Consider the following 26,209-nt stretch of genomic DNA (forward strand, 5'->3'; position numbering starts at 1 on the left):
TTTCTTTGATGCTCCAGAAAATGATTATTGGAACTGTCAGTCTGACTTAGTTACTAAAAGAAAGTTTAATAACTTCTGATAGGTTATTCTTCAAACTTGTGTTAAAGGGATTCAGATTGATTTTTGTTAGAATAATTCATTGAAGTCAGACATCTCTTTTCCCTGATTTTTCTTTCCTCAGATTTTTCTGTTGGGAAGAAAAATAAATGTAATTTGTAATGAAAACCAATCTTCAGCCTTTACTGTAGCGCTGAATAGAAATATTCTCCTGACAAATATCACGTGGTATTGCTTCCTAGAGAATACATAAAGAGGCAGCTTCTTTCCCTGCTGTGTCTAATACAGAGAATATTCCATCAGCCTCAGAGTAAAAATCAGGAAACCTGTGGTTTAGGCTGATTTTAGGTGAGTGAGCTTGTTCAGGTGTTTATGTAAGCAGAGGAAGAGCATTACAATACCGTAGGGCATAAATGTGTTGCAACTTACGCATACTAATAACAATTCTTACTCTATAACATGCCATGATTGTGGCAGTCTTCCTGAAACAGTTTATAGTGAACAGTGTATTTTCCAGCTGATTTGGACATACCCATTGAAGCAGACATTTTACTTCATTGTAACAAACCTGTTTGAGCAACAGAAACTGATTATAGGACCTTGATGGTGGTTTTGTGTTCTTTACACAAAACCTTTGAGTGGTTGCCAAAGCGCAAGAATAAGTCTACTTATGCAGACTCTGATGTGGTAAATGCCTTTTTCTTTGCTCCAAGTTAAATTGTGCATCTAAAACATTGCGATAAATAGCTCTGCCAAGGTCTCTTTAAGGCTAGTGCCCAGCAGACTTGTACATCGTATGAAAGTGTTCAGTAATTTAGACTGTATTCAAATTTCAGTAATTTGGCCTTTGAAAACCTTCACGGACCTTTCCCGTCAGCCTAATAGATTTAAAAGATCTGGATGAATGAGCAATCTAGTTGTGTTAGATGGCTAGTGTAGTGTGTAGCTGACACTTTTCCTATACTGTTGTAGAATAATCTACTAATATTTGTTCTACTGAAGGAAAGCAAAAAAGCCCCAAACCACTAAAACTACCATAGACGATTTACCACTAAATACAAGATAAATGGGTCTGTTTTAAATAAGCCTGTGATACAGTAAAGAACCAGACAAATATCAAACCCGAAAACAAAATTAGAAAATGAGGTGATAGATCATGTACTGGATATCTGTCCTTATATGAAGACTTTCTCTGTTTTAAGGTCTGCAGCATACCCAAGGCTCTCTTGTCCAGTTTGATTATAAATTGTCTTGGGTGATCAGTAGAAGACTTTATATATTATTTCCCTGTCTTCTTTATAGAAAATTCATGCTTGTTAGCTAAACATCCCTGTCAAGGGACATATCTCAAAGCCACTCCAGTATTCACCTATTTCTATTCTGTAATTACAATTTACAATTTTAGACAGAGACAGATATTGCATAGTGTGGCCTACACATAGCTTCGCTAATTGATTACTTTGGGCACATCTTGTGAGGTGTAATTTGCAGTAATACCTGCAAGACTAGTAGCAATTTTAAACAGAAACTTGTAACAGAAGTCAAGGAGTCCTAACTATGTTTCTTTCTTAGTTTTGAATTGCGTAAAAGTACGTATTACCTGGTGGGGAATGAATTCAAAGAACAGACTCCAATCACAGCAACTTTAGATAGTGCTAATGATAATATGCATGGAGCCATTCACCTGCTGTGGGGGTAAAGCAGTGCTGGCAGGTTAGCATAGCTGGAAAATACTCAAAAAAAAATGAGGAAATAAAGACTAAAATAAAACTCACAAAGAGGAATGTGTTTTATGTGTGTGTATATATATATAAATAAGTACACCACAGATTCTGCTAGAGTCATTGTATTTGGTACACACTGGTGATCTTTTAATACTGACCTTCAAATAACTGATGGCTAAATATGGGTAATATGATTGGCAAAAATCCTTTAAGTAGCTGAAGTAGGTATGGTATTACCAGCAGAGAGCTAAAACAAAATGCTTTGTATGGCTTTTAAAAAGAGGCTAACCATGAACGCATTAGGATTCTCTGAAAAACATGAGATAATAGAAAATTGATTCTCATTTTTCAGTTTTCTTGCTAGTATCATGAGGACAAGTTCTCTAAAAGAGCACATATCTATAATAACACAAATTGTCTGTAAGACATTTAATGCATAAAAGCATTTATGTATATATACACGCATATATATAGCATATGCATACGTATATATGTATATGTATACACATATACATATGTATGCATTTTGTTTGATGTTTTCCAGGTTTTAAATAGCAGTGCAATCTTGGACTGGAGTGAAGACATGTAATATGCAATACTGTGTCCAAACATAATTGCTAGGCAATGTCCTCATGCTAAACTGGCATCAGTCCGTACGACAGTGTGATCATGTGTACTTAATCATAGGTAGAAAATGTAAAACAGTGAATAAAATATCTTCCTTAAGCATTTTATTATCTGAAGGCTTAAGTGGACATAAAGCAATACAGTGTAATAGCATGAAGCATCATTACCATGTTATTATATTCATGCTTGAGTGACAGTGAAAAAGCTGAATTTGTCTGATAAAAAGTGCGTATTATTAAATTTGATATGTTTTTAAATAATTATCATGTTATCCGTCATATAGAACTTAATGTTTTATTTCATGAAATGGAGAAAAATCAGCTTGTAACAGAATGGTTCACACAAATAAAAAAAAAAACCTCCTAGCATTGTTACAAGAGAAAAAGAAATTTGTGTGTGTGTGATCCAGATGGAAACCATTGCAGTGAAGATTTCATTTTGGGTAGCAGTGTGTTTGAGATACATTTTCCTTTCACCCTGTAACCTTGATAAATCCTCAGCATATGTGTATACTATACTTAGAATGAAACAGTGCACCTGGGCAAAAAAAAAAAAAAGTGTGATATTGTGAAAATTTCATTAGTTGTTTCTGTCTCAGCCTCTGTGGAGCTGGACTGTGCGAGTACTCAACTGTAGACATATATTAGCAATTTAAAATTAGGAACTGGTGAATTGGTATGTTATTGCATCTTCTTGGTCCGTGCCAGATGAACATGAAATACATAAACTGTAATTTAATGTCAGGCTTGGTACTTGCATTAAAATGAGAAGTACTAATGATGTATGATGATTTATATCTCACTTCTACTTCAAAAACCTCTTTAATCACATCAGTGTCTTAAATAGATGAGAATCTTTCCATAACTTACACATCTGGTGTATTAACTTTAGGTGAGCGTTACAGTATTCTGCTGTCTTAATCGAGGAAATTCATTATCCAGCATCTGTCTGAGAAGCCATTTTGGAATATCACTGGTGAAAAATAGTTTCCATAGTTTCCACTGGAGTAATATGTTGTATTTTCCAAAACAGCAGTCACTGCTGAATAACAAACAAGTCAATCATGAAGCTATACAATAACCGAAGGAGAGGAACTAAAAAGTTTTGCGGATAATTAATCTATTGTATCAGATTTCAGCAGTGAAAGACAAAACCATTGTCATTATGGGAGAAAAAAGAATTTAGCATCTCTCATAGGTTACTGTGAAAATCTGGTTCTGGCACTGGGTTAACTTTTGTAATATTTATACTAGCCAAGAGGCTCAGATCACTGACTTTATACTTAGATAGCAAGCTACTTGTTGATTTTTAGACAGAAAATGTTGCCCTTATTTATTTTATTTTTTCTGTTTTGCACCCAAAAGTTGTCCTTGAAAGCAGGATTATAACTGAATTACTACAGGACAACTCCATTCCACATTAATAGAAATACTAGATATTTAGCATTACAGAGGATCAATAAACACATTTATATACGAACTGTCAGAGTAGCAATATTTGCAGTTAGAATACATATCACTTGGGGAATGAGAAAACAAAATCCAAGTATTTTATTTTCAGGAAACAAATTGCATAATCCAGTTTTGAATATTTTTATTGTCTGATTTTAAAATTTAATTGCCCTAATTAAACATGTGAGTTCACTAATGCTTTCTTCTTTTTGTATGCTATGGGACAGGATTAGTCAAGTATGCTACCACAATGCAATTAAAAGTTGTAAAAAATAAAAGGTGAAACTAAGTTCCCTTTTAAAATCTTGCCTGTAACTAGACAGACAAGCTTGTGTGTGCAAATGTTTCCCGGACTCTGTCCTGGGTTCAGCAGTAGCAGTAATTTTTTTTCCTTCTTAGTAGCTGATGCAGTGCTGTGTTTTGACTTTTGGCCTGGGAGCAGCGCTGGTAACACCAATGGTTTTAGTTACTGCTCAAATGATTTAGTCTGGCCAAGGACTTTCTGACCCTCATGCTCTGCCAGGGAGGAGGGAAAGCCGGGAGGAAGCAGAGACAGGACACCTGACCCAAACTAACCAAAGAGGTATTCCATACCACAGCACGTCATGCCCAGGAGGTAATGGAGAGTTACCCGGAAGGGCCAGGCACTGCGGGGTTGGAGGAGGTATCGGTCAGTGCTCAGTCGGGTGGGGTGGAGTGAGTTATCGGTCGGCTGGTGGTGAGGCGTTGTATTCTCTTCCCTTGTTATTTCCTTTATCATTATTATTATTGGTGGTAGCAGTAGTGATTTGTGTTATACCTTAGTTACTAAACTGTTCTTATCTCAACCCATGGGAGTTGCATTCTTTTCAATTCTCCTCTCCCTCCCTCCCTCCAGGAGAAGTGAGAGAGCACTTCTTGAATTATGGCTGGGTTTAAACCATGACAGACTGTCAGCGGAGTATATCATATACTTCTTTCAGAAAGTTCTTACGCTCTTATTCTGTAGCATGACTCATCAACATTTCTGCACTTTGAAATGGCCCTTTGATCTAGGGAAAAAAAATCTTCAGAGAGACTTTTCCTTTCCTTGCTATCATTAAGATAACCAGAAAAAAATCCTGCCTTAAGTCACAGAGTTTGATATTTCATTAACTTACGACTGTATATAAAAACAATTAGGAAAAGAAAATGTGTACTGTGTTGAAAAATGCAGATGCATTTATCAGAGCAATGAACACTAGTTCCTTGCAAAATCTGTGTTTGTGAATACAGGATGAGTACTAATAGAGGCACACACAATTGCACATAGAACTAGTAGATTTAAAATTCTGTGCAAATATGTTTTTTGCATTTCCAGTCTTTTGTGGCTGCACAACTGTGTGCTTTGAAAACATGACTGTAAATGCATGCTGTCTTAAAAAAATAGAACATGCAGATAAACCCTAGCTCGTCTTAGCTGGTGATATTTTGCTGTGAGGATCTGCAGTTTGCATGGTAAGAAAATCTCAGACCTGAAAGAAACAGAACTACTCTGAAGATTAAATTACATCTTAAAGGAGGTGGGTGTAATGCTGTGAATTAGTATTAATTTACATTTTCAGGAGAGTGTGATGACAGCTCAACAGACCCTTTTTCAAAATTACTTCAGCCCACATTCAGGGAGTGTTTAGTTCAGCACAAGAAATGAGTCATTCAGCAGCAGACTTTTGTATGGGTTACTAGTATGAATCAGAAACTTGATTTCCAGCTGCCAAATAATTTATAACATAGGGTTTCCTTTTACATTATCACAGAGTGGTTGAGGTTGGAAGCGACCTTCAGAGGTCGTCTGATCAAGCAGGACCACCTAGAGCCAGTTGCCCAGGAGGGAGACTCCACAACCTCTGTGAGCTACCTGTGCCTATGTTCAGGCATCCTCACAGAAAACAAATGTTTTTCTATGTTCAGATTGAATTTCCTGTGTTCTACTTACACCCGTTTCTTGTTGCCCTGTCAGAGAAGTGTCTTGTTGCCACTGCCAAGAAGAGTCTGTCTCCCTTTTCTTCATTCCCTCCCTTCAGATATTTATGCACATTGATAAAATCGCCCTGAGACTTCCTTTCTCTAGTCTGAACAGCCCCAACTCTCACAGCCTCATGTTATATGAAAGATGTTCCTGTCTCTTTTAATCATCTTAGTGGCTCTGTGATGGATTCCAGTAACTCCGGATCTTTCTTGTACTTGGAAGCCCAACACTGGACAATACTTCAGGTGTGGTCTCGCCAGTGCTGCATAGGCAGTAGTAATCACCTCCCTTAACTTGCTGACAGTGCTCTTCCTAATGCAGCCCAAAATACGATTGCCCCAAGGGCATATTCCTGGCACCTGGTCAGTTTGTTGTTCACCAGAACACCAGTGCCTTTTTCTGCAAACCTTCAGAAAACTGCTTTCAAACCAGAACCACCAGCATGCAGTGGTGCCTGGGTTATTCCTTTGAAGGGGTAGAACTTTGGACTTCTTGTTTAACTTCATGAGGTTACTCTGCCAAGTTCTCCAGCATATCAAGTTCACTCCGAATAGTGGCACTACCCTCTGGTGAATCAGCTGTAAACCTCTCAGTCTTGTATCAGCTGCAAACTTGCTGAGCAAATACTCTGTCCCATCATCCGGGTCACAGAGAGATTTTGAACACTACTGAACCCAGCACCAGCCGCTGGTGTACATCACTTTTGGCTGGCCTCCAGCTGCACTTCGGGCCACTGATCACAACCCCTGGCCCTAGTCATCCAGACTGTTTTTAGTCCACCTCATTGTCCTATAATCTGGCCTGTACTTTGTCAGTAATGATGTTAAAGGAGATTGTGTCCAAGGCTTGTTACTGAGGCTAAGGTAATTAACATCCACAGTTCTCACCATATCCAGCAAGCCAGTCTTCTGGCTTACAAATAATTGTAAAAGGCAATGACATTACCCAGACATCATTCTCCTTTTTAAGTCCATGCTAGTAGCTCCCAGCTTGTCCCTCATGTGTTAGGAAATTCTTTCTAATGGAATTTTCACCATCACCTTCCTAGGGACTGAGGTGAGGCTAAGCAGCATGTAGTTCTCCAGCTCTTTCTCCTCGCCTGTTTTGAAAATAGGAGTGATATCTGCTGTCCTCCAGACTTCAGATTTATGGTACATGTCAAGAACTGGGAACTGCAGGAGGATAGATAATTGGATGGTACATAGGTCCTTAGCGCATGAAGAAGGAATACAACAGAAAAGGCTTCTGTGTCCTTATGGTCTATTTTAGTTATGGAAGTGTGTATATTTGATATTTGAATAATAAATGGAGTGTAGGTGGAAAAGGACTGATCCTGACTACAAATTTAAGAGCAGGCAGTCCCAGATGGAAGAGCCAAGATAGCATCTGATACCCAGTAATAATATCCAGTGGATATATCAACACTAATTCTATGGCTTTTCATAGTCACATCACTTTTCTCTACCTCAAACAATGGCATATTCTGTTGATTTGAAGACTTTGTCCATCCATCAAGACAGATCTGTGTTACTTGTCAAGTAAGTACCCATGGAAAGTAATAAATCATGGAAAAATGACTTCTTGAATCAGGTGGTCAGTTTGTCTTGATGAAAGTAGTTTTTTCCTGAAGCCCAACCAAAATAGAGCAGATTCAAGCTGAACAGTTACGATTTCCATCTGTAGCCTTTCTTTCAAGCTTCAAGTTCAAGCAAGTGCTGGCCTTAAATGGCTATGTAGTGCTTTTCCATAATATTTGTGTTCCCAGCCAAAACCTTGTTCTTAGTATTGACCATTGAAACTACAAGTTCACCTGCTGAAATCTTTCCAAAAAAACACTTTCTATTTAGAAATACTCATCAGTGCTTGATAACCTGGTTTCTTGGGTTGGTTGGTTGTTTCTTTTTTCTTTGTGGAAGTTCTGTTTTCCAAATCTTCAAACATGTCACCGTGATGGGGAAAAAAAAGATTAGTGGGACTGTCAAGGATAACCCCAGCCAGCAGCTCAGTACAGCACAGCTGCTCAGTCACTCCCTCCTTCACCTTCTCTCCTGTAAGACCCAGCAAATTTAGGAAATCTTAGCCTCCAAAACTTGTGTAGTTTTGAATCAGGATATATTCTTTTTCCTCTGCTGAAGTTCTTGGACACTGTGACAACTTGCACCATAAGAATCAGAATATCCAGTAAGATACTGGGGGGGAGGAAAGAATGAAGGTGAGTTTTTCTAGTGCACTGCTGGAACAACCTAAAGGATTTTCTGGTTGGAAGCTCTCAAATGAATGGTTTCTTCCAACTGTGAATTATGTTAGGGGAAATAAATAGAAAATTCAGAAATTGCAAGAAGCAAAGAGACCCAGTAGAATACAGAAGAGATATTCTAATCAGTCATACTTGAGTTCTTAACCAGTCCCTGAGCCCCCCTCAGATGCTTTGGTTTAAAAAAACAAAGGGAAAAACAGCAGCATTTTCAAACACAGCATTGGCTGTATAAAACTGAATTGATGGTGCATTTCATTGCAGGCTGTGGCACATACAGCATTTCTCCTTCGTTCTGTATATTTTAAGCTGTTGCTGGGAAATGGCCCTAGAGAGGTGAAGGAAAGCTTTCTTTGCCAACAGGACAAGATGTGGAGAAATTTCAGTGCTACTGGTTTATGCAGTGCATTTAGCATTGCTTGGAAAGCTACTGAATAGGTTTCTGTGGTGTATCTTTAATTTCTTTATATCTAGGTTTATGCTTTAACAAGATTGTCCTGTTTTCAGCTGGGATAGAGTGGCTTTTAAACCTTGACACTGGTATATTTACAGATATTCTCCACAAGACTTAATCTCTGCCAGTCTGAAATGAACCCAAATGAAAGCAATCAATGACGTGAAATTTCCACTTAAAAAAAGAGGACCTGGTACACTCCCCAGACATTTGCAGAAATGTGGCACTTGTAAAGCTCTGTTTATATTAAGAAATGATTGTTTGGAGGTTTGCCAGTATTGAAAAAAATATGGGATAGGCTTGGGAAGAGAGGATAACTAATTCATTGGTCAGTAGTAAGTATTGTAATATTTCATAAAGATTACTCTAACACGTCTCTCGCCCTTCATTTGCTTCAAAACCCTTTTCATAAGGATATGGATGATAGTCCTTACCAGTCTGGTAAGTCAAGTATATACTCGACAGCACAAATGACATTCGAGGGGAGCAGTTTATTACAGTGAAGTTCAGAGTGTCCAGAGAACAGGTAGAACCACTTGAAAATGAAATTATATCATTAAATTGTAATTAATTACTAAATTAATTATAGGTTTGCTTTTGGTTTGCTCTAGTTCTTTATACAGGAGGAAGTGTAAGATAGGGATGGACTTGCATTTGATGTTCTTGGGATTGATCAGTCATGGGACACAGCTTGCCAAATATTTAAAAATAAACTCACAGTCACCCAGCTGGCTTGCACATTGTCCAAAGACAATTTTAGTTAGAAGTTAGTTATAAACTCTTCCTTTAGCAGAGACAAGGAAGTGAATGCTCAAGTGAAAGCATACAGGCAAGAAGAGGTGGCTGATACCTGTCTTCTCATGTTTGTAATGTCCAGAAAAATAAAGCTGATGGTTTAGCTGCTGGTGAACAGACCTATAGGAGCAGACTTGAGAGCAGTTAAAATTTACAGTTTGTGTACCCTGAAATCACCAAGTCAAGAGATGAAAAAACCCTGGGGTTTTAATAGCGGTATCAGGTATGATTATCCTCAGAATGCCTGGACGAGGCTTTGGGATGACATCAGCAAAGCCTGGACTTCAAAATTTCAGGTTAAACCAGTAATTTCCAGCCCAAGTTATTTTACAGGAGGTTTTAGGAATCCAGGAGAATCATGAAACTTTTACCCAACCCACTTAGCTGGAGCAGTGGTGGGTGTAAATAATAGAGTGGGTTAGTCAGAGCTGCCCAGGAGAGCTGGAATGGACAATTTAATCTCATAAACCCCAGGGCTGGAAGTCTTAAATTCAATAAAATGATCTACCTTTGCCGCTAAGTAGGATTAGTTGCAGCCACCAAAAGCTGAGAGTACTTAGCACCTGGAGGTGTGATGAAGTCACATGTGTTCGCCTATGCTGAATTTAAATGCATAATAAGACATTGATATGCAGTACTTACCCAGATTTGTCATTAAAACAAATGGCAGACATTGAAAATTTAAACAATTAAATATATTTCAGTTTTAATTAAATACATTTCAGTTCAAATAATTGATTGTTTGAATTATGAAAATAGAAGTAAGCTAGTCTCAGTTATTTCCATTTATAGCAGTATTTCCTTTGACAAAACAAGTAACAAAGTTACTGTTATTTCTTTAGTTTCCACATACTTTTTATGTGACAATATGAATTATTATATTGAAAAAAGTGAAATTTATTTTTCCCAAACTAGACACATTTAATTAAATTTAAGACGTTTTACTTGAATGGAAAAGCATGAATGTCTAGCACGGATTTCCATGCTTCTAAAATCAATAATGCAGAACTGGGTTAGTTATGATTAAATAACAGCTTGGAACTAATGGGTTCACAATCATTTGTATTGAGTTCCAAATGCTAATGCTGTAAGTCTATGTAATATTTTTAGTTCAAAACCTGTAATTTAAGGTGGCACCTATTTATTCTTTTGGTGTTAAGGTAGCCCACCATAGGCTTTATAGCAACATAGAAAGCAAGTGAGAAACCAGTACTCAGTGCACCATTTCAGCTGTTAATTTTGTGTTCACAGCTAAGATTCATTAGCACTAGCTATTATTTTTAGATAAAAATGAAGTTATATTTTTAGTTATATGACAAAAAGCCCTGTATCTCTACAGCTTGCTGCCTGCCCAGGTTTTTGTCACAGAAAAGCACTGAAATCAGTGGGATCATTTTCTTAGTGAAGAATATATGGCTGATTTCAAACCCCAGTCATGATTCTAGAGCAGAATCAGGGGGGTGGGATTTGAGACCATAAGGGATTTTCCTAACAGCCAGCAAGGCTCTGGGTGCCTGGTTTGGATGTGTTTGTGGGATTTGTATGTGTGGGTAACTGTCCTGAAGTCCCAAACACAGGTGGAGTCAGTGGCTCTCATACATGGGCTCTGAATCGATGTATCACATTTGTGCTGAGTGGGAAATATGCCTGGGAAATTCAACTTAAGGTGGCGCTTGGCTAACAGCTGGTGGGACCTTCTTTCTAGATGGAATTAGCAAGTCCAGTTTTAAGGTGGCACTGAGCTCAGCAAAGTCCTTCAGTGCATGTGAGTCATGCTCACACATATGTTAAAATACCTCCTCGATCTGACCTTGTATTCTTAGGATGATAATAATAATAATAATAATAGTGTTAGCCACCTTACTAATTATTAATATTCCCTTAGGAGCTCATCTACAATATATGCTGTATTTTAAATACCTATACTTGTTTTTCTTCAAATTTAATAAGCAATAACAGAATCTTTTTGCTTTAGCTATTTAGGAAGGACTGAAGAATTAGTTCCAATATAAAAGCAATTAACATTTGGCATGGAAACAATTTTATGAGCATTCCTTTCACCCAGTTTTCAAGTGTGCATTATCTGCTATAACATAAGAAAAAGAAAACAACATTTCATCTCTGAATAAAAAATAATTTTATTCCTTTTTTGTGAATTTCTGAGTCATAGCACAGACTTAAATCTAATCATGTTTTTCTTTGATAAAGGGCCAGATTAATAGCTTCAAAGAAACACAGACATTTTTATACAAATCAGTGATGGGTATTGATAATAAGCAGGGAGGACCCCATATATGCACTTTTATACCATTATTTAAGTATTATAAAAAATTAAATGTAAAAAAAAATGTTTGCAAGTGCAGAACTACATGCATTGGAGTAGTTAAGAAACTAGGTAGGGCCACTCTTACAATTTTTAAGTATCTGTATATGTCTGTAAAAGTATAATTATGTGAAAAGGAAAGAAACGGAATATGTATTTTCCAAACCCATTTTACTTTCTTCCCTCTTTTCTCATTTTAGTGCCATGTATAATTCCTTGGAAATGATGGAAAAGTATTGAAAGCTATTTGTTTCTTTTATTACAGGAAATATGTGCAGATATTAGGAAGCTGGAATTCAGTCTTCAATAAGATTATCACTGTGAAACTTTGAAAGTTTAGTTTAAATTCTATCATGTTTCTCTAAAACCAGACCACTTTATAAGAAAACACACCAGTGGGTTTGTGAGTTAGAAGTTAACTTGAGTAAATGCTAATGAGTCTGGTATTATCTAGACAATATGATAGCTAACTCTGACTTCTTTTATCCCATTTTCAGCTCTTCAGCATACCTGAGGTTTTACTCTTCATGATACAGTTTGCTTCTATATCTAGTGCATAGCATCAAGATGATTACCTGATGCAGGAATATACCAAATTTGGATCAACACTTAAGTATATGCAGAAGCTAGGATTAATTACAGAAACTCATATACTGGATGGAATACTTGATATAACTATCTGTTTAAAAGCTGGCTTCCACATCTGGGTGCTGTTTATAGATAGACTTTTTAATTGTAAGTTCTATCACATTATTCCACATGACGGCCTACACCTCTCCCTCTGTTAACACTGCCAGTCTTTGGGTTAATAGTTGTGCTTGATCATAGAATCATGCAGTCATAGAATGGTTTTGTTTGGAAGGCACCTTAAAGGTCATCTATTTCCAACCCCACTGCCATGGACAAAGGCAGCTTCCACTAGACCAGGTTGCTCCAAGCCCCATCCAGCCTGGCCTTGAACACTGCCAGGGGTGGGACAGCCACAACTTCTCTGGGCAACCTGCGCCAAGTAGAGAATTTCTTCCTAATAACTAATCTAAATCTACCCGTTTTCAGTTTAGAGCCATTCCCCCTTGTCCTGTCACTACTTACTCCTCGAAAAAGTCCCTCTCCAGCTTTCTTGTAGACCCCCTTCAGGTCTGGATCTTCAGTTGTTGGGATTTTCTCCATCAGAAGGTTCATCAGCTGTTGATCTTATTTCACTTTGCCCATTGAGCCTAGATTGTTTGCATTTGAATTAAAGCTAGGCCTTTTGTTCAGCCACCTGGGGAGGGAAGCGTTAAATGCACCAGCCATGAAGCAACATGAGAAGCTAAAAGATATGGAGAGGAAGAACTTTCTGCTACCTGGCGATAAGCATGAATTAGGTGATATTCTGTTAAAAGAAAAAAATAAATAAAAAAACAGTGGTAATTGTGTTAAAGCACCTGAAACCTTCTTTAATGTTTACTGCAGAGCAGAAAAGGAGAAATTATAAATTCTGATGCCACATCTTCTGGTGGATAATCTTATTTACAGGGGTTTATGCAATTCAAAAATAAATTATTCAAATTTAGTAAGAAGTAATAAAGAACTGGTAACATTTTTATCATGTTACATACTAAATTGTTAAGATTGAAACTGCAACAATCTTTTCACCTATATCACTGCATTAATTATAGCATTTGCTCAGTTCTATGCACTTTATTCCTAACCTTTCATACACCATGTACTTTAGAAAGAGTAGAGACTTTCTGGAATGAGCGTATCTCTTGTTGGTACATGATCTAAGATTTATTTCTAAATTATTTTCTACCTCCCATTACTGCTTGTCATTTCCTTAATCACCTTTCCTTTTGTCTCAAATCTTATTCTGAAAATACAAAACCTACACCTTATACCTGATGCATACCTGCCTAATGGAATTATGAAATCAGCTTTTTTTAAGTTGCATACTTGAGAAAGTGTTTCTTGCTAGTTTATTGAGCTTGCCATTTGTTTTGTTTTTCTAATGTATGATTTTAACTTCTATTATTTGATATGTTTCTTGCCTTTATTTCCACTGGGTTTTTTTTTGTTAACTTATTTCTGTATTTGAAGTCTTTGTTCCCTGAAGTTTGGTGTAAATCAGAAAGTTGAATCCAGATTATTTTAATATTTCTAGTTTCTGTGGCAGTTCACATGGTGACCCTGAAATTTAACAACACCTTTGTTTCACTCTTTTCCTCTTGCTTATTGAATTCAGTGTGAAAGGGGGGCTCCTCTCATACCTGCTTGTTCTCCTGTGATTGTCCTCTCTATCATTACACTGGCTATCCATAAATCTCTCAGTACGGAAAGTAATTTAGATTATAGGAGTTCAGACCAAGCAGATTTAAAAGACGTTTGATTCCAGCAGAGAAAATTGCTCTTGTGTTTTTACGGTGCTATTACTTCCCAGCATGTTCTGTTTTATTTTTTCCTTGCTATGCAAAAACATATTGGCTCTGGGTAGGATGTGCAATGCTGTTTAGTTTAAGTTGGTCCAATTTCTGTGTAGAAGGAGTGCATAAGAAATACAGATACTGTGTTTTCTGCCTTGACCTCTCAATAGGGAAAATGCTGAGGCACTGCCGCCTCTCCAAAGCCAAGCCCTGATGGCAGCCTGAAGGAGCTTCCGTGCCTGCTGCTATGACTGACAAAGGAGGGATGCTCTTCATCCTGTTTCTCACTGTCAGTCCAGCTTTGCCCCAGTCTGTGCCACCAGCTTCTCTGCCAAGCAGCTGTGCCAGGCAGAGATGCTGCTGCTGCTGATGATGATGATGCAGTGCCATGAGGAGAGGAGACAACACTGTTCCAGTCAGAGTATCAGCAATACAGATGATCTTTATTCTGAGCCTGTGGAAACGTACCTAGGCACAGCCTATGGCTAAACTGTAGGATCAAAATAAAATACAGGGTTCCTGAAGGGATCCACACAGGATCTAAACCGTAGCCTGGTTTAGTCTGGAGAAATCTTTATTCTGGAAAAACAAAGGACCAGACAGACCATGCTACAGTCCTCACAGCTCCTCTGTCGAGACAGTGCAGCACTGATGAATCACCTTTCCACCAGCACCTGCTCCCAGAATGTTACAATGGGACTGTGGTGACTGAACTTAAGATATTCTCTATCTCCTGACTTAGACCACGAGTATTAATGCATTTCAGTATATGCTAATAGCATTATTAAGAACATTTCTGCTCTGCATTTGTAATAGACTTAATACTTGCCAAGACTCCAAGGACAGCTTATGTTTTTCTAACCCTATGTTGCAATAAGTCAAAAAATACTGATATTGCTTTAAAATCTAATTCCTGTGTCATGTATCAAGTTCACTCCCAAGGAGCTATGTGCAATGTACAAATTATCACCTAATAGGATTTTTTAAAATTCTGGAATTATTCAGAAGCCATAAAAGAAAGGGCAATCAGCAAACACATAGCAAGATATTTTCTTGCCCAGACTTACCCTCCTTCATTACTCTTTCCAGTCTCCACAGGTCGAGCATCGTCTTTTGTTTAATGTGCCACATAGGACCAGGAGAGCATAGATCTAACCAGACTGGATGAGACAGGCACACTAAACAAGTGTAAACGTGATTTTTGCTGACTGCTTTTACTATCCTTGTTATCCTTGACAAGGGAGCCTACAGTGGTTAACAGGAGGCAATATAGGTACCACCTGGTACATTTTGGGGGAAAAAAGATGCATAGGTATTATGTATAGTTTGTTCTTTTCATTGGCTTTAATGTAGACTATACTAAACAGTTAAATGTCCAGCCTTAAGAGCAGTTAGTGACATCATTAGTATTGGAGCACCAGCAAACATCTGGGGAAGACCAGCGGCAGTTCTTATCTTCTCCCTGTCTCCTTTGAAGCAACTGGGTTTTCTCAGAGAAAGACCAGTCGTATCACATCCCTTTCTTCCTAGGAGCCAGGGCAAGCATCTAGTGAAAATCCATAATGATTTATTTAGGAGTACATGGCCACAACACTCTTCTTGAAGCCTGCTGTATGCTCTCTGTTCATACTGTCAATTCTTTCATATATCCGACACTGTCCCATACGGCATCCTTGTCTCTGAATTGGAGAGACATCAATTTGATAAGTGGACTACTCGGTGAAAAAAGAACTGGCCGGATGGCTGCACACAAAGAGTTGTGGTGAATGGCTCAATGTCCGGCTGGAGACCAGTAATGAGTGGTGCCCCTCAGGGATCGGTTTGGGGACCAGTCTTGTTCAACATCTTCGTCGCTGACATGGACAGCAGGATTGAGTGCGCCCTCAGCAAGTTTGCCGATGACACCAAGCTGTGTGGTTCGGTTGATATGCTGGAGGGAAGGAATGCCATCCAGAGGGACCTTGACACGCTTGTGAGGTGGGCTGATGCCAACCTCATGAAGTTTAACCATGCCAAGTGCAAGGTCCTACACCTGGGTCAGAGCAATCCAGGCAGAGCTACAGGCTGGGCAGAGAAGAGATTCAGAGCAGCCCTACAGAGGACTCGGAAGTGTTGGTGAATGAGAAAATGAACATGAGCTGGCTTCAGTGTGCGCTTGCAGCCCAGAAAGCCAACTGTATCCTGGGCTGCATCAAAAGGAGCGTGACCAGCAGGTCGAAGGAGGTGATCCTGCCCCTCTACTCTGCTCTCATGAGACCTCAGTTGGAGTATTGTGTGCAGTTCTGGTGTCCTCAACATAAAAAGGACATGGAACTGTTGGAACAAGTCCAGAGGAGGGCCATGAGAATGATCAGGGGACTGGAGCACCTCCTGTGTGAAGATAGGCTGAGAAAGTTGGGGCTGTTCAGCCTGGAGAAGGCTGCGTGGAGACCTCATAGCAACCTTCCAGTATCTGAAAGGGGCCTATAGGGATGCTGGGGATGGACTATTCAATAGGGACTGTAGTGATAGCACAAGGAGTAACTGGTTAAAACTTAAGGGAAGTTTAGACTGGATATAAGGAGGAAGTTCTTTACTGTGAGGGTGGTGAGGCACTGGAATAGGTTGCCCAGGGAGGTTGTGAATGCTCCATCCCTGGCAGCGTTCAAGGCCAGGTTGGACGAGGCCTTGGGTGACATGGTTTAGTGTGAGGTGTCCTTGCCCATGGCAGGGGGCTGGAACTTGATGATCTTAAGGTCCTTTCCAACCCTAACTGTTCTATGATTCTATGATATCCCCTTCAAGTGACAGCTGTAAATAAGCATTAGTCTCTGACAGCCAGGATTCACTTAGAATTAAATTCAGGGATAGGACACTGTCAGCTAAGGGACTTCTGTGGCATTGTAGCTGTCATTTAAATTAATCACAGACCACGGTATCCATTTGTTTGGGGGCCTGTAAACAAGAGGGTAGAACAAATTGGGGTAAATGGCTGATACTTAATACATGTTTCTGAGAGCATTTCAAACACCAGGCACCCATCTTCATTGTTGTTAGCGTGGCTAGCAGCATTTTCATGTAAACTGGAATAATCTTCTGTAAAAGCTCTCTTTAGTATGAAAAAAAAAAAAAAGATTAATTTGATTATACAGTTAGATGAGGCTTATTTTGCTCTGTTTTTGCAAGGACTAAAATATCTAGGTCAAAGTTTCATAAGAATTGTCTGTGCACAATTTACTCTTTGGGATTGGCAGCTTCTCTTCAGATGCTGAGGAGCAAGACATCCCCCCTCCCTTCTATGCTCTTTCTAGAGTGCCGTGCCCCATGCTGATGATGCCAGGCAGATTTAATTGTGCATGCTCAAAGAGAAAAATGACATCCATGCTTGGGTTAGTGCTCTCTGTGGCAAGCTGACAAATCCCCCAGCTGTCAACTAACCTCAGAGGCAAATGTACGTGGCTCCAGCTTATGTCTGCTTGCATTCTACCCATAGGCATTTATAAGCTGAAACTCATATTGGCCGCAACACATTCAGACTGCTATTGTGAGAAATGTATGGTCTGTTTTACGCTTTTCAGTCTGTAACGGTGACCCACACAATTAAGGTTTATGTCTCAGATAGACTATAAGCAGGTAAAGAGCAATTTTTTTGCATATGTGGCAAGGAAAAGGCATGATGTTTATGGCTGTGGATCTGGCTAAGTTGTTGATTGCTTAGAGAAAATGATTTATTTCTTGAGCTCATATGGTTTATATTTATATTTTTATGTATTTATTGGGGTTGCTGGCTGCCAGAGAACTGCATGCTCACAAAATGGCCTTACGTAAGTGCCAACATATATGGGCAAATGCAAAGAGGCATGTGTTGCTAATGCAATATTGGAGTTGCAGAAGAGGACTTCTGGCAGAAGCATTGTCACTTGTGGTGCACTGCAGGCTGTCATCTAAACCGATCATTACCTGGCACCTATGCTCTAGTGAAATAATCAGACCAATCTGCAAATGGGCAAAAAGCCATCTTAACAGATGGCTTTGACTGCAGGTAACCAGGAAACCATGCATATACATTAAATATGGAGAGCATGGGTCTTATCCAGGAACATCAGAACAGCTGTCCATTTTGAGCTCCTCCATATACTGTTGAGAACATATGCCATATCCATCAGACACCCACACATGGTGGGCTAGAGCCAGCTCTCTTGGTTCTGAGGAACTTCGTAGGAATTGCTTGGTTGGGCATGGCTTCAGCTACAGATTAATCTCATATTTTGCAGTGAACTTTGAATTTGTATTAGAGTGACAAAGAATGAAGTTGCATCCACCTAGTTTACATGCCCAGATGAGGCACTGTCTCACCCAAATTTTAGGTGATGGAGAGGGCTGTCCAGCCTACCTGACATAATTGTCTTAAGTTTCCTAAGTAGACAGTGATAGAGAAAGGCTTTGGGCATGTGCAACAAAAAGTCCCATGTTTACATTTTTAAAGCACTGGAGTCTTTGGACAGGATCTTAGAATATAAAAAAATATAAGGAAATGCCAAGCATCTCTGTTGACACAGAATTTAGTTCACCAAGCGCTCTGGTACTGAGCAGCCAGTGCTGCTACTCTTTTTTGTAACAGTCTGATACTGAAGTACTCAGCTGGCAAGTGGGAATTCCTGGGTTCTTGGCCTCTTCAGTATAATGAACTGCTGATCCTCACCCCACGAATCCAAATGTGTGGTTCTTACCATGATTTGAAGCTGAATCATAGCACAGCTCACGCTTGTGATGTCACAAAGAACACAATCATCAACTCCAGGAACTGGTGCCACCAGTTATTTTTTGGGGCTTAGTGCTTCCCCTTATAAACAAGGGAGATGTGGACTATGTCTGGTTTAATGTCCAAAATTAGTCTGCATCTGAAAACAAACAAACAAACAAAACAAGCAAACAAAGGACCATATTCAAGTCACTTAGCTCCATCTAAAATTCACTGAGTCTTGTGTCCTGTTGTCTAGCTGTGGGTTTTCTGAAGCATGTACTCAATGGAATTTTAAGCTAATTGGAATTTAAACTGCCTGAAAATAGCCCCAAGGCAACAACATCAGGATTTAGGGGAGACTGGCTTCAGTGAATCTCTTCAAGTACATGGAGCCCTGGAGCTATTTTACTGGTGCTGAGAGCTGGGCAGGATGCAGAAGTGCTGTGGCAATCACAGTCCTGATTTTTCTCCTACCTGAGCTTGAGAAGAGAAGATCTCAGGATGGGGTTTACCTATGACTGTGAATGTGGTGCTCTGTTTTGACAACATAGAGCTTCATAGAATTACGTGCCTGAGTATTTGGTAGTTCAGGCAGTGCAGACTGAGATTTCTAGAACCATAGGACCTCTGCATTATCCAGCTGTAAGTTTGAATTACTGGTACCTTGGGACCTTTGGGAAGCACTTTAAGAGTTACAGAGAAAATAGCTACAAGAAAAGCATTTATTTTTGTGACTACTTTTTCACTTAGTTAAAATCAAGTAATTGGATTACTTAAATACAAAGTGTTAATATGTAGTTGTTTGTCTGTGGACTTAGGATACCTGTAAATCTGTCCAAGTAGTAGCAACACTATGTGGAAGATAGTCTGCACTTCACATGATAAATGTCTAGCTTAACTGTGTAAGGAATGTGTGTATGTTATAAAATGTCATCTATATAAGGGACCAAGTGAGCCCTGTTAATACTTCAAAGTGTCAATATTAAGAATTATGATTTTAGGCTAGACTTACATAACTCTGCATCCTTAAGGTAACTTGTATTTAATCTAAATTACTCTCCCCTTAACTGTGGAGTTAGAATGAAATTCAGCTGTCACAGATAAGAATAATGATATTTATTAATAGTGCAAATCATTCAAACACATGGAAAGAATTTTAATGTGTGAAGCACATCAGGACAGGAGATCACAGTCCTTAAGGGATTGATTTATCCTTGACTGCTGTGAGCCTTTATTATGCTAATGATAGATATATATTCCCAAAATCCGTTGAGTCTATCTATGCTTTACCCTTTGATTTCTTTATTAACTGTCCTGCCTTGTCACTACACGTCCTTCTTAATTCAGATCAGGTTTTGCAGCTTGCGTCATACTTGCTATTTTTTACTAAAATGGTTTATTGAGTTCTCTAGCAGCTTATGTGCTTTTCCCACTTTGCAGCACCTCTCTGCTGATGCTGCCAGAAGGGCCCTGGGTGAGCTGCCACCAGTCTGACTCTGATGCTAATGGGCTTCCTTCGTTTCTACAGCAGTCAAGGCAACCTAATTAATCATTCCCAACTGACATTAATAAACATATTTTTGGTAATCTGGGGTAAACATGTTCATGTACTCTAGAATACTGAAAGTTTTATCTGAATATATAATTTGGTTTCAGGCACTTATATAAACATTACAGTTTATGGTGCTACTGACTTTGCTAAGCTTGTAAATTCTTGGTATTTCTAAAGTCAAGATGCAACTTTAGGTGGATAGTTGTAGGTGATTTGCTCAAATACAGCAGTTCTTTGCAAACACTGATCACTGTGATACACCCTTAGTATAATTAGTAAGTAGTGAAGCTGTTTAAAGATGTCTTTCAGGATATAAACAAGAGCAAAACAAATAGGCTAATGTAGATTATCAGATTATAGACTGGCTATAAGATTATTAGAAAACTAGAAGAAAAGCTGAGAAGTACAGAATATTTCCCATGAGCTTATTTTAATAGGAAGAGTAGGGGGATTATTCTAAAACATAGCATACTGCTGCAGTGTATACCTACTTCATTATACTTTCTTCAGTACAGGTATGTCTTGCAACATCTTGTGCTCTCTCTTGGGACTAGATATATATGAAGCTTCAGCTGCATAATTTTGCTCATATGCTAGGCTCTGAATTCAGCTACAATTAAATATTCAGCAGGATACTCTCTCTAGCTGAACTCATGTAGCAGTTATGAAAGATTAATTCAGTGTTACGTTTCTCTTTAATGAAGGAGTTGAAGTGGGCATTTCTGTTGAAAATTTCAGATTTTAGGTTTAGAAATTATGGTCTTTATTATGCTTTATGAATGGAACATAAGATAATTGATCTATATAGAGTTATAAATGTTTATTGAAATCTTTCTCTTTCAGGATCCCATCCCAGCGTCCTCATTACAGTCTTCATGTACTTTGTTGTCTTTACCTTGCACTTCAAAATACATTGTAGATACTTCTTAACTGGACAGGCAGTAAATAACCTGAGGAAAAACTAAAGGCATTGCATAGCACAGTGGTGTAGATTTGCAGGTCTGGCTCTATGTTATAAATTTTATTTGGATTTTCTGTTTCATCAATAGTAAGATTTTAAATGGCGCATATCTGAGGAAGGAATAGCAGCTCTGTGGCAATTCTGGTAGAATTCATTTATAAGACAGTGTTCCAAAAAAAAAGATATTAAAGCAGCAGCACAGTTCCAGTTCCTGTCCCTTGCAGGGCCTTTCTCTTTTTTCTTTTTTTATTTTTATTTTTTTTTTTTTCTCTTCCCCACATCTTTCTCTTATAATTTTCTTGCATTATTAATGAAGTGCAGTCCCAGCACTGGTCTGGAGTCTGAAGGGTGAACTTAATCAGCAAGTGGGAAGTCCTAATCCTCATAAAGCCAGTATGCATAATAGATGATATTAAGCAAGCTACAGTAGATTGTACCTGTTCAGCAATTGCTGTAAATGTGACATCACTGATTCTGTCTGTGCTTTTCCCTCTGTGTTTTACACAGAGCATTGATTTAGGAAGATGTCTTTTGCTTATTACCATTAATGTTAGAATGGTAGAAAAATGTGAAAAAGGATTTGGGGATTGGTGTGAACTCAAAGCCATGAACTGGTTTACTAGCAAATTAGGGATTTGATTTCAATTATGATTCTGCTGCAAGTATAAATGAGCTTCTTTTCTGAATTTCATGAATAGATTTTACTCCAGCTTCAGTCTGTAGAAATTTAGAAGGGAAATTATGACCAGATTAACACTGTCTTAGAACACAGAAGATCAGCATCATGTCTTTAAACACATTTCCTGGACCTCCTCAGGAGGGAGAAGGAGCACCTTGATTCCATCTAACTGTTTGCTAGGTCTTTAACTTGGCTAAAAAGAGGTGTCACTTGTATATCCTGAACAGTCACCTACTCAAGACAGGAGGCACTGTAGCATTTTCAGACTCTTGCATGACAGTCAGTGGCAGTTGCTTGTGGAAAGATGGAGAAATTCAATAGATGAAATTCAGTAATCCTTTATGTTTTCAAACACTAATTATCTGTCACACAGTTGTGCTGCCAGTGAGCCAGCTGATGCGCTGGGCTGTTATTACTGTGATCATCAGGCAAAGAGCAGAACACCAAAGGAAGGAAACAAAGAAGAACTTTTGACTGAGACAGAGGTTACAAAAATAAGTAAAAATTGCCCAATATTATGTATTTTGTATCAGTAAGAAAAGGAAATTCATCTGATGTTGTTTACTGAGTTTGCAGTGATAAAGTGGATACCCTGCACTCTTGGAATGGGCCTATTTTATATCATTTAACAATTTTATATAGTAAACATATCTTTGTTACTTATCAATCCAAAAGAGAGAGCTCTTTCTCCTATAACAAGTTGTTTAGTAGATAAACAGAATAATTGAAGGCTTCATTCAGTGATGCTAACTAGTACTGGATTAAATCACCTAATCAAATGACTCTAGTGTAAATTCTGTATACTAAGGTGCAATGTAATGTGGAATTTGCATTTTAAGTGCATAAAGGTAGCCAGGGGGTTCTGCCCAGAAAAATACATGTGTAAAAGGCATTTTTTGATCTCATTTGAAGTTGTTTGAGATTGGTACCTTTTATATGTGAAAGTCCCTTTGCATCTTGTATACAGATATATTCGTGATGTATGCTTTGTGTTTATACTTACTATGCCTTGTGTGTTTTATTCTGTGTGTACATGTTCTTTATGGCCATCTTCACTCCCCGTATAAATTTGTCTGCCCACTTACTGTAGGTACTTCCCTGCTCCCAATATATGTTTTTTTTCAGCATGCAGGTGATACTGCAGAATGATTCACCCAAATGCTGTCCATGTAGTTTCTGGTTTGGGTGTATTGGCAGCTCAGAAAAGACACAAACTTTCAAAATAAAAACTTGCAAAACACAAACTTTCTGGTTTGGGTGCTTTCATAGCCAAAATGCAAACTTTCAGCAAGTTTTACCTTTTGCATTTTAGGACTATAACGATGAAATTCGCCAGGAACAGCTGAGAGAACTGTCATATTTGAATGGTTCTGAGGATTCAGCGCGTGGACGGGGCATTCGAGGAAGGGGGATTCGTGTGCCACCAGCAGCTCCTTCAAGGTGTGGTAACCTGACCTAAAGACAGTATAAACAATGGCAAAACAAGCATATCTAAAAAAAAAAAAATAGTCAAGTACACATCATGGTCAGTGAACCAAAATGTTTTCCTTCTGATAGCTTGTATGATCTGTGTGATGCCTACAGTTCTGTCACCTGCAATCCACAGGCTACAGTGGGTGGTACACAAGTAATCAAGCAACAAATCAGAGCAGATTATGAAGTGAGTGAAAGGATATTTCTAGGAAAGAATATTGCTATGTTGGCACAGCAGTGGTGTGGTCAGCAGCATTAAATTGATGGTCAGTGAAATAGTATAGTCAGAGAAGGCTACATAGTCTGGGTGGAGAATTTATTTGCCAGATAATTACTTCTTTTTTTTTTTTGTATGTATATTGTATCTATAATACATATATATTGCATTATATATTATCTAGTGCATGGATTAACAGTTTTATATGAATGAGACTGTCATCATCTAAAAACACTGATGTATGAATTTTTCTTGAGCTCTTCCAAGTATTTTTGCACGTACAGGTAACAGCTCTGCTCTTTCGTGAGGCCAATATATAATCTTACTACACTCTTTCAGACACATTTTTCACTGTGAGCCCTTAAGAAATCTGTTGCCTCAGGTATCTAAGTTACCTAGCAACTTTTAGGTTTCCATAGACATCATTTCAGGGTCAGTCCTAAGAAATCTACTTTTATTTTGGAAGAAATAGGATATGGAGGTACCTTATTTCACGCTGACAGAGGAGTTGTTCTTTGGTAATTGAACTGGCTGATCTTGCCTATGACCTTTCTTTTTTCCCCTGAAGGTGTCCATCATGTTTTCACTCAGTTTTTCTTGAATGTAATTTTTTATCAGTAATATGATGCACATACATAGGATTTTTTACACTTTGCATTCATGACCATCTTCCACACGAAGTATTTTTGGGCTCAGAAACTAGTCTGAAGGGCTTGACTTAATAATAATGTTCAGGACATCACTGCAACACACTGGGAGCTTTTTAGTTAGGTTCAGAGCATAATCAGCGAAGTGCTGGCTCCTGCAAGATACCCAACTGATTGTATCGGTTGCACAGATACAGGAACTTGGATGCTTTGCTTATTCTCCAGTCAGATACCCCGGGAGAATATTAAAAATAAACAACACTGAAGTATTTAAGATACATATTTATGATAATAATTTACGGTAATAGCATAATGATATTTATAGTGGTGTAGTTGGTAAGCTGGAAGGAAAGGATGCCTTCCAGAAGAACCTTGACAGGCTTGAGAAGCGGGCCATGTGAACCTCATGAAGTACAAGAAAGAACAAGTGCTGGGTCCTGCACGTGGGTAATCAGTCACCAGTGTCAGCTCAGACTGGAGTATGAAGTGATTGAGAACAATTCCTAAGGATTGAAAAGGATTCCCTAAGGAATGAAAAGCAGATGTGTACTCGTAGCCCAGAAAGCCAACCATATCCTGGGCTGCATCAAAGAAGCATAACCAGCAGGTCAGGGAAAGTGATTGTCCCCCTGTACTCTGCTTTCATGAGAACTCACCTTGATTATTGAATTTAGTTCTAGAGTCCCCAACACAAGAAAGTCATGGACCTGTTAGAGTGGGTCTAGATGAGGGCCATGAAAATGGTCAGAGGCTGGAGTACCTCTCCAATCAGAAAGCCTGAGAGAGTTGGGCTTGTTCAGCCTGAAAAAGAGAAGGCTTCAGGGAGCCATATGATATAGCTACAAGAACCTCTTTTTAACCAGTAACATCTTCTTCTGACTTACCAAGTACATTACAGCAAGGTGGATATTGTATAAATACATAGGAAGATGCTAAACCTCCCTGCGCTTGCCTGTATGCTACTCTTCTCTCTGCACAGTAGGGGAAAGCAGAATCCCGTGCTGCACTTCCCTTGTGCTGAAGTAAATTAGATGGACAGAAAAGTTTGCACTCTGCTTTTATACTCTTGCTCTACTTTGCCTTGAAAGTTTCTGCCATACTACAGCATATTCTGCCAGTCAGTTTCTCCCACCCACCAATAAACATGAGAATGAGAGTGATGACTGCTGTCATAAAATAGTTTGAGAGCAACAGAAAAAGTTTCTCACTTTCTCCTCTAGAACTACTTTGGAGTAACTTTGCAACTCTGTGAACTACGATGAGCCAGAATTTCATTAGTACGAGGAGCAAGATGAGGTGTAACAGGCACTGGATGGTGTAAAAATAATGCCTTTCCATAACATGAGTTCTGCCTGAGATATTGCCTAAAAGTGCTTGACATTGTGGCTGCCAAAGTTATATGACACTTTAAATAACAGTAAAAATGTAAGAGCCTTTAAAATGCGGTAGCACTTGCGTGTCCTCCCTTGCCTTTCACACCAAGGTTATCATTCCTTTTTTACCCCCTCAGGGGACGTGGGGGTGCAATTCCTCCTCCCCTGCCTGGAAGAGGTGCCCAAGCACCCCGAGGAGCACCAGTGACCCGTGGAGCCCTCCCCGTCCCACCAGTGGCGAGAGGCGTCCCCACCCCTCGAGCAAGGGGTGCCCCGGCTGTCCCAGGCTACAGACCACCCCCGCCACCTGCACACGAGGCCTATGAAGAATATGTAAGTAACTGCATGCATTCACAACATGTATGAGCTAAGCTCTGTGGTGAACATCAAGTACCTCTGATCTGGAAGACTCCAGGTCAATAATTCGCCTGTCTTTACTGCTTACCCCTGTGGTGAATTACAGTCTCAGCGATGCAGTATGTCTCCAGAGCTGTGGTTTTGGTGATGTGG

The 26,209-nt window shown here is 38.9% G+C and overlaps 1 protein-coding gene across 5 annotated transcripts in view; it reads left to right on the forward strand.

Moving 5' to 3' along the window:
- KHDRBS2 (KH RNA binding domain containing, signal transduction associated 2) overlaps nucleotides 1-26,209 on the forward strand; it is a 365,680-nt gene that overhangs the window by 203,915 nt on the left and 135,556 nt on the right. For all 5 annotated transcript variants that reach the window (XM_061347850.1, XM_061347847.1, XM_061347845.1 and 2 more), the window contains 2 exons: nucleotides 23,302-23,429; nucleotides 25,837-26,032. In XM_061347850.1, coding sequence (XP_061203834.1) covers nucleotides 23,302-23,429; nucleotides 25,837-26,032 — 324 coding nt within the window. The remainder of the gene's footprint in view (nucleotides 1-23,301; nucleotides 23,430-25,836; nucleotides 26,033-26,209) is intronic.

Source organism: Neopsephotus bourkii, unplaced genomic scaffold, assembly GCF_033783945.1.
Source record: "Neopsephotus bourkii isolate Nb327-2 ecotype Australia unplaced genomic scaffold, CSIRO-AGI_Nbou_v1 NB_330, whole genome shotgun sequence".
In the NCBI taxonomy this organism is placed as follows: domain Eukaryota; kingdom Metazoa; phylum Chordata; class Aves; order Psittaciformes; family Psittacidae; genus Neopsephotus; species Neopsephotus bourkii.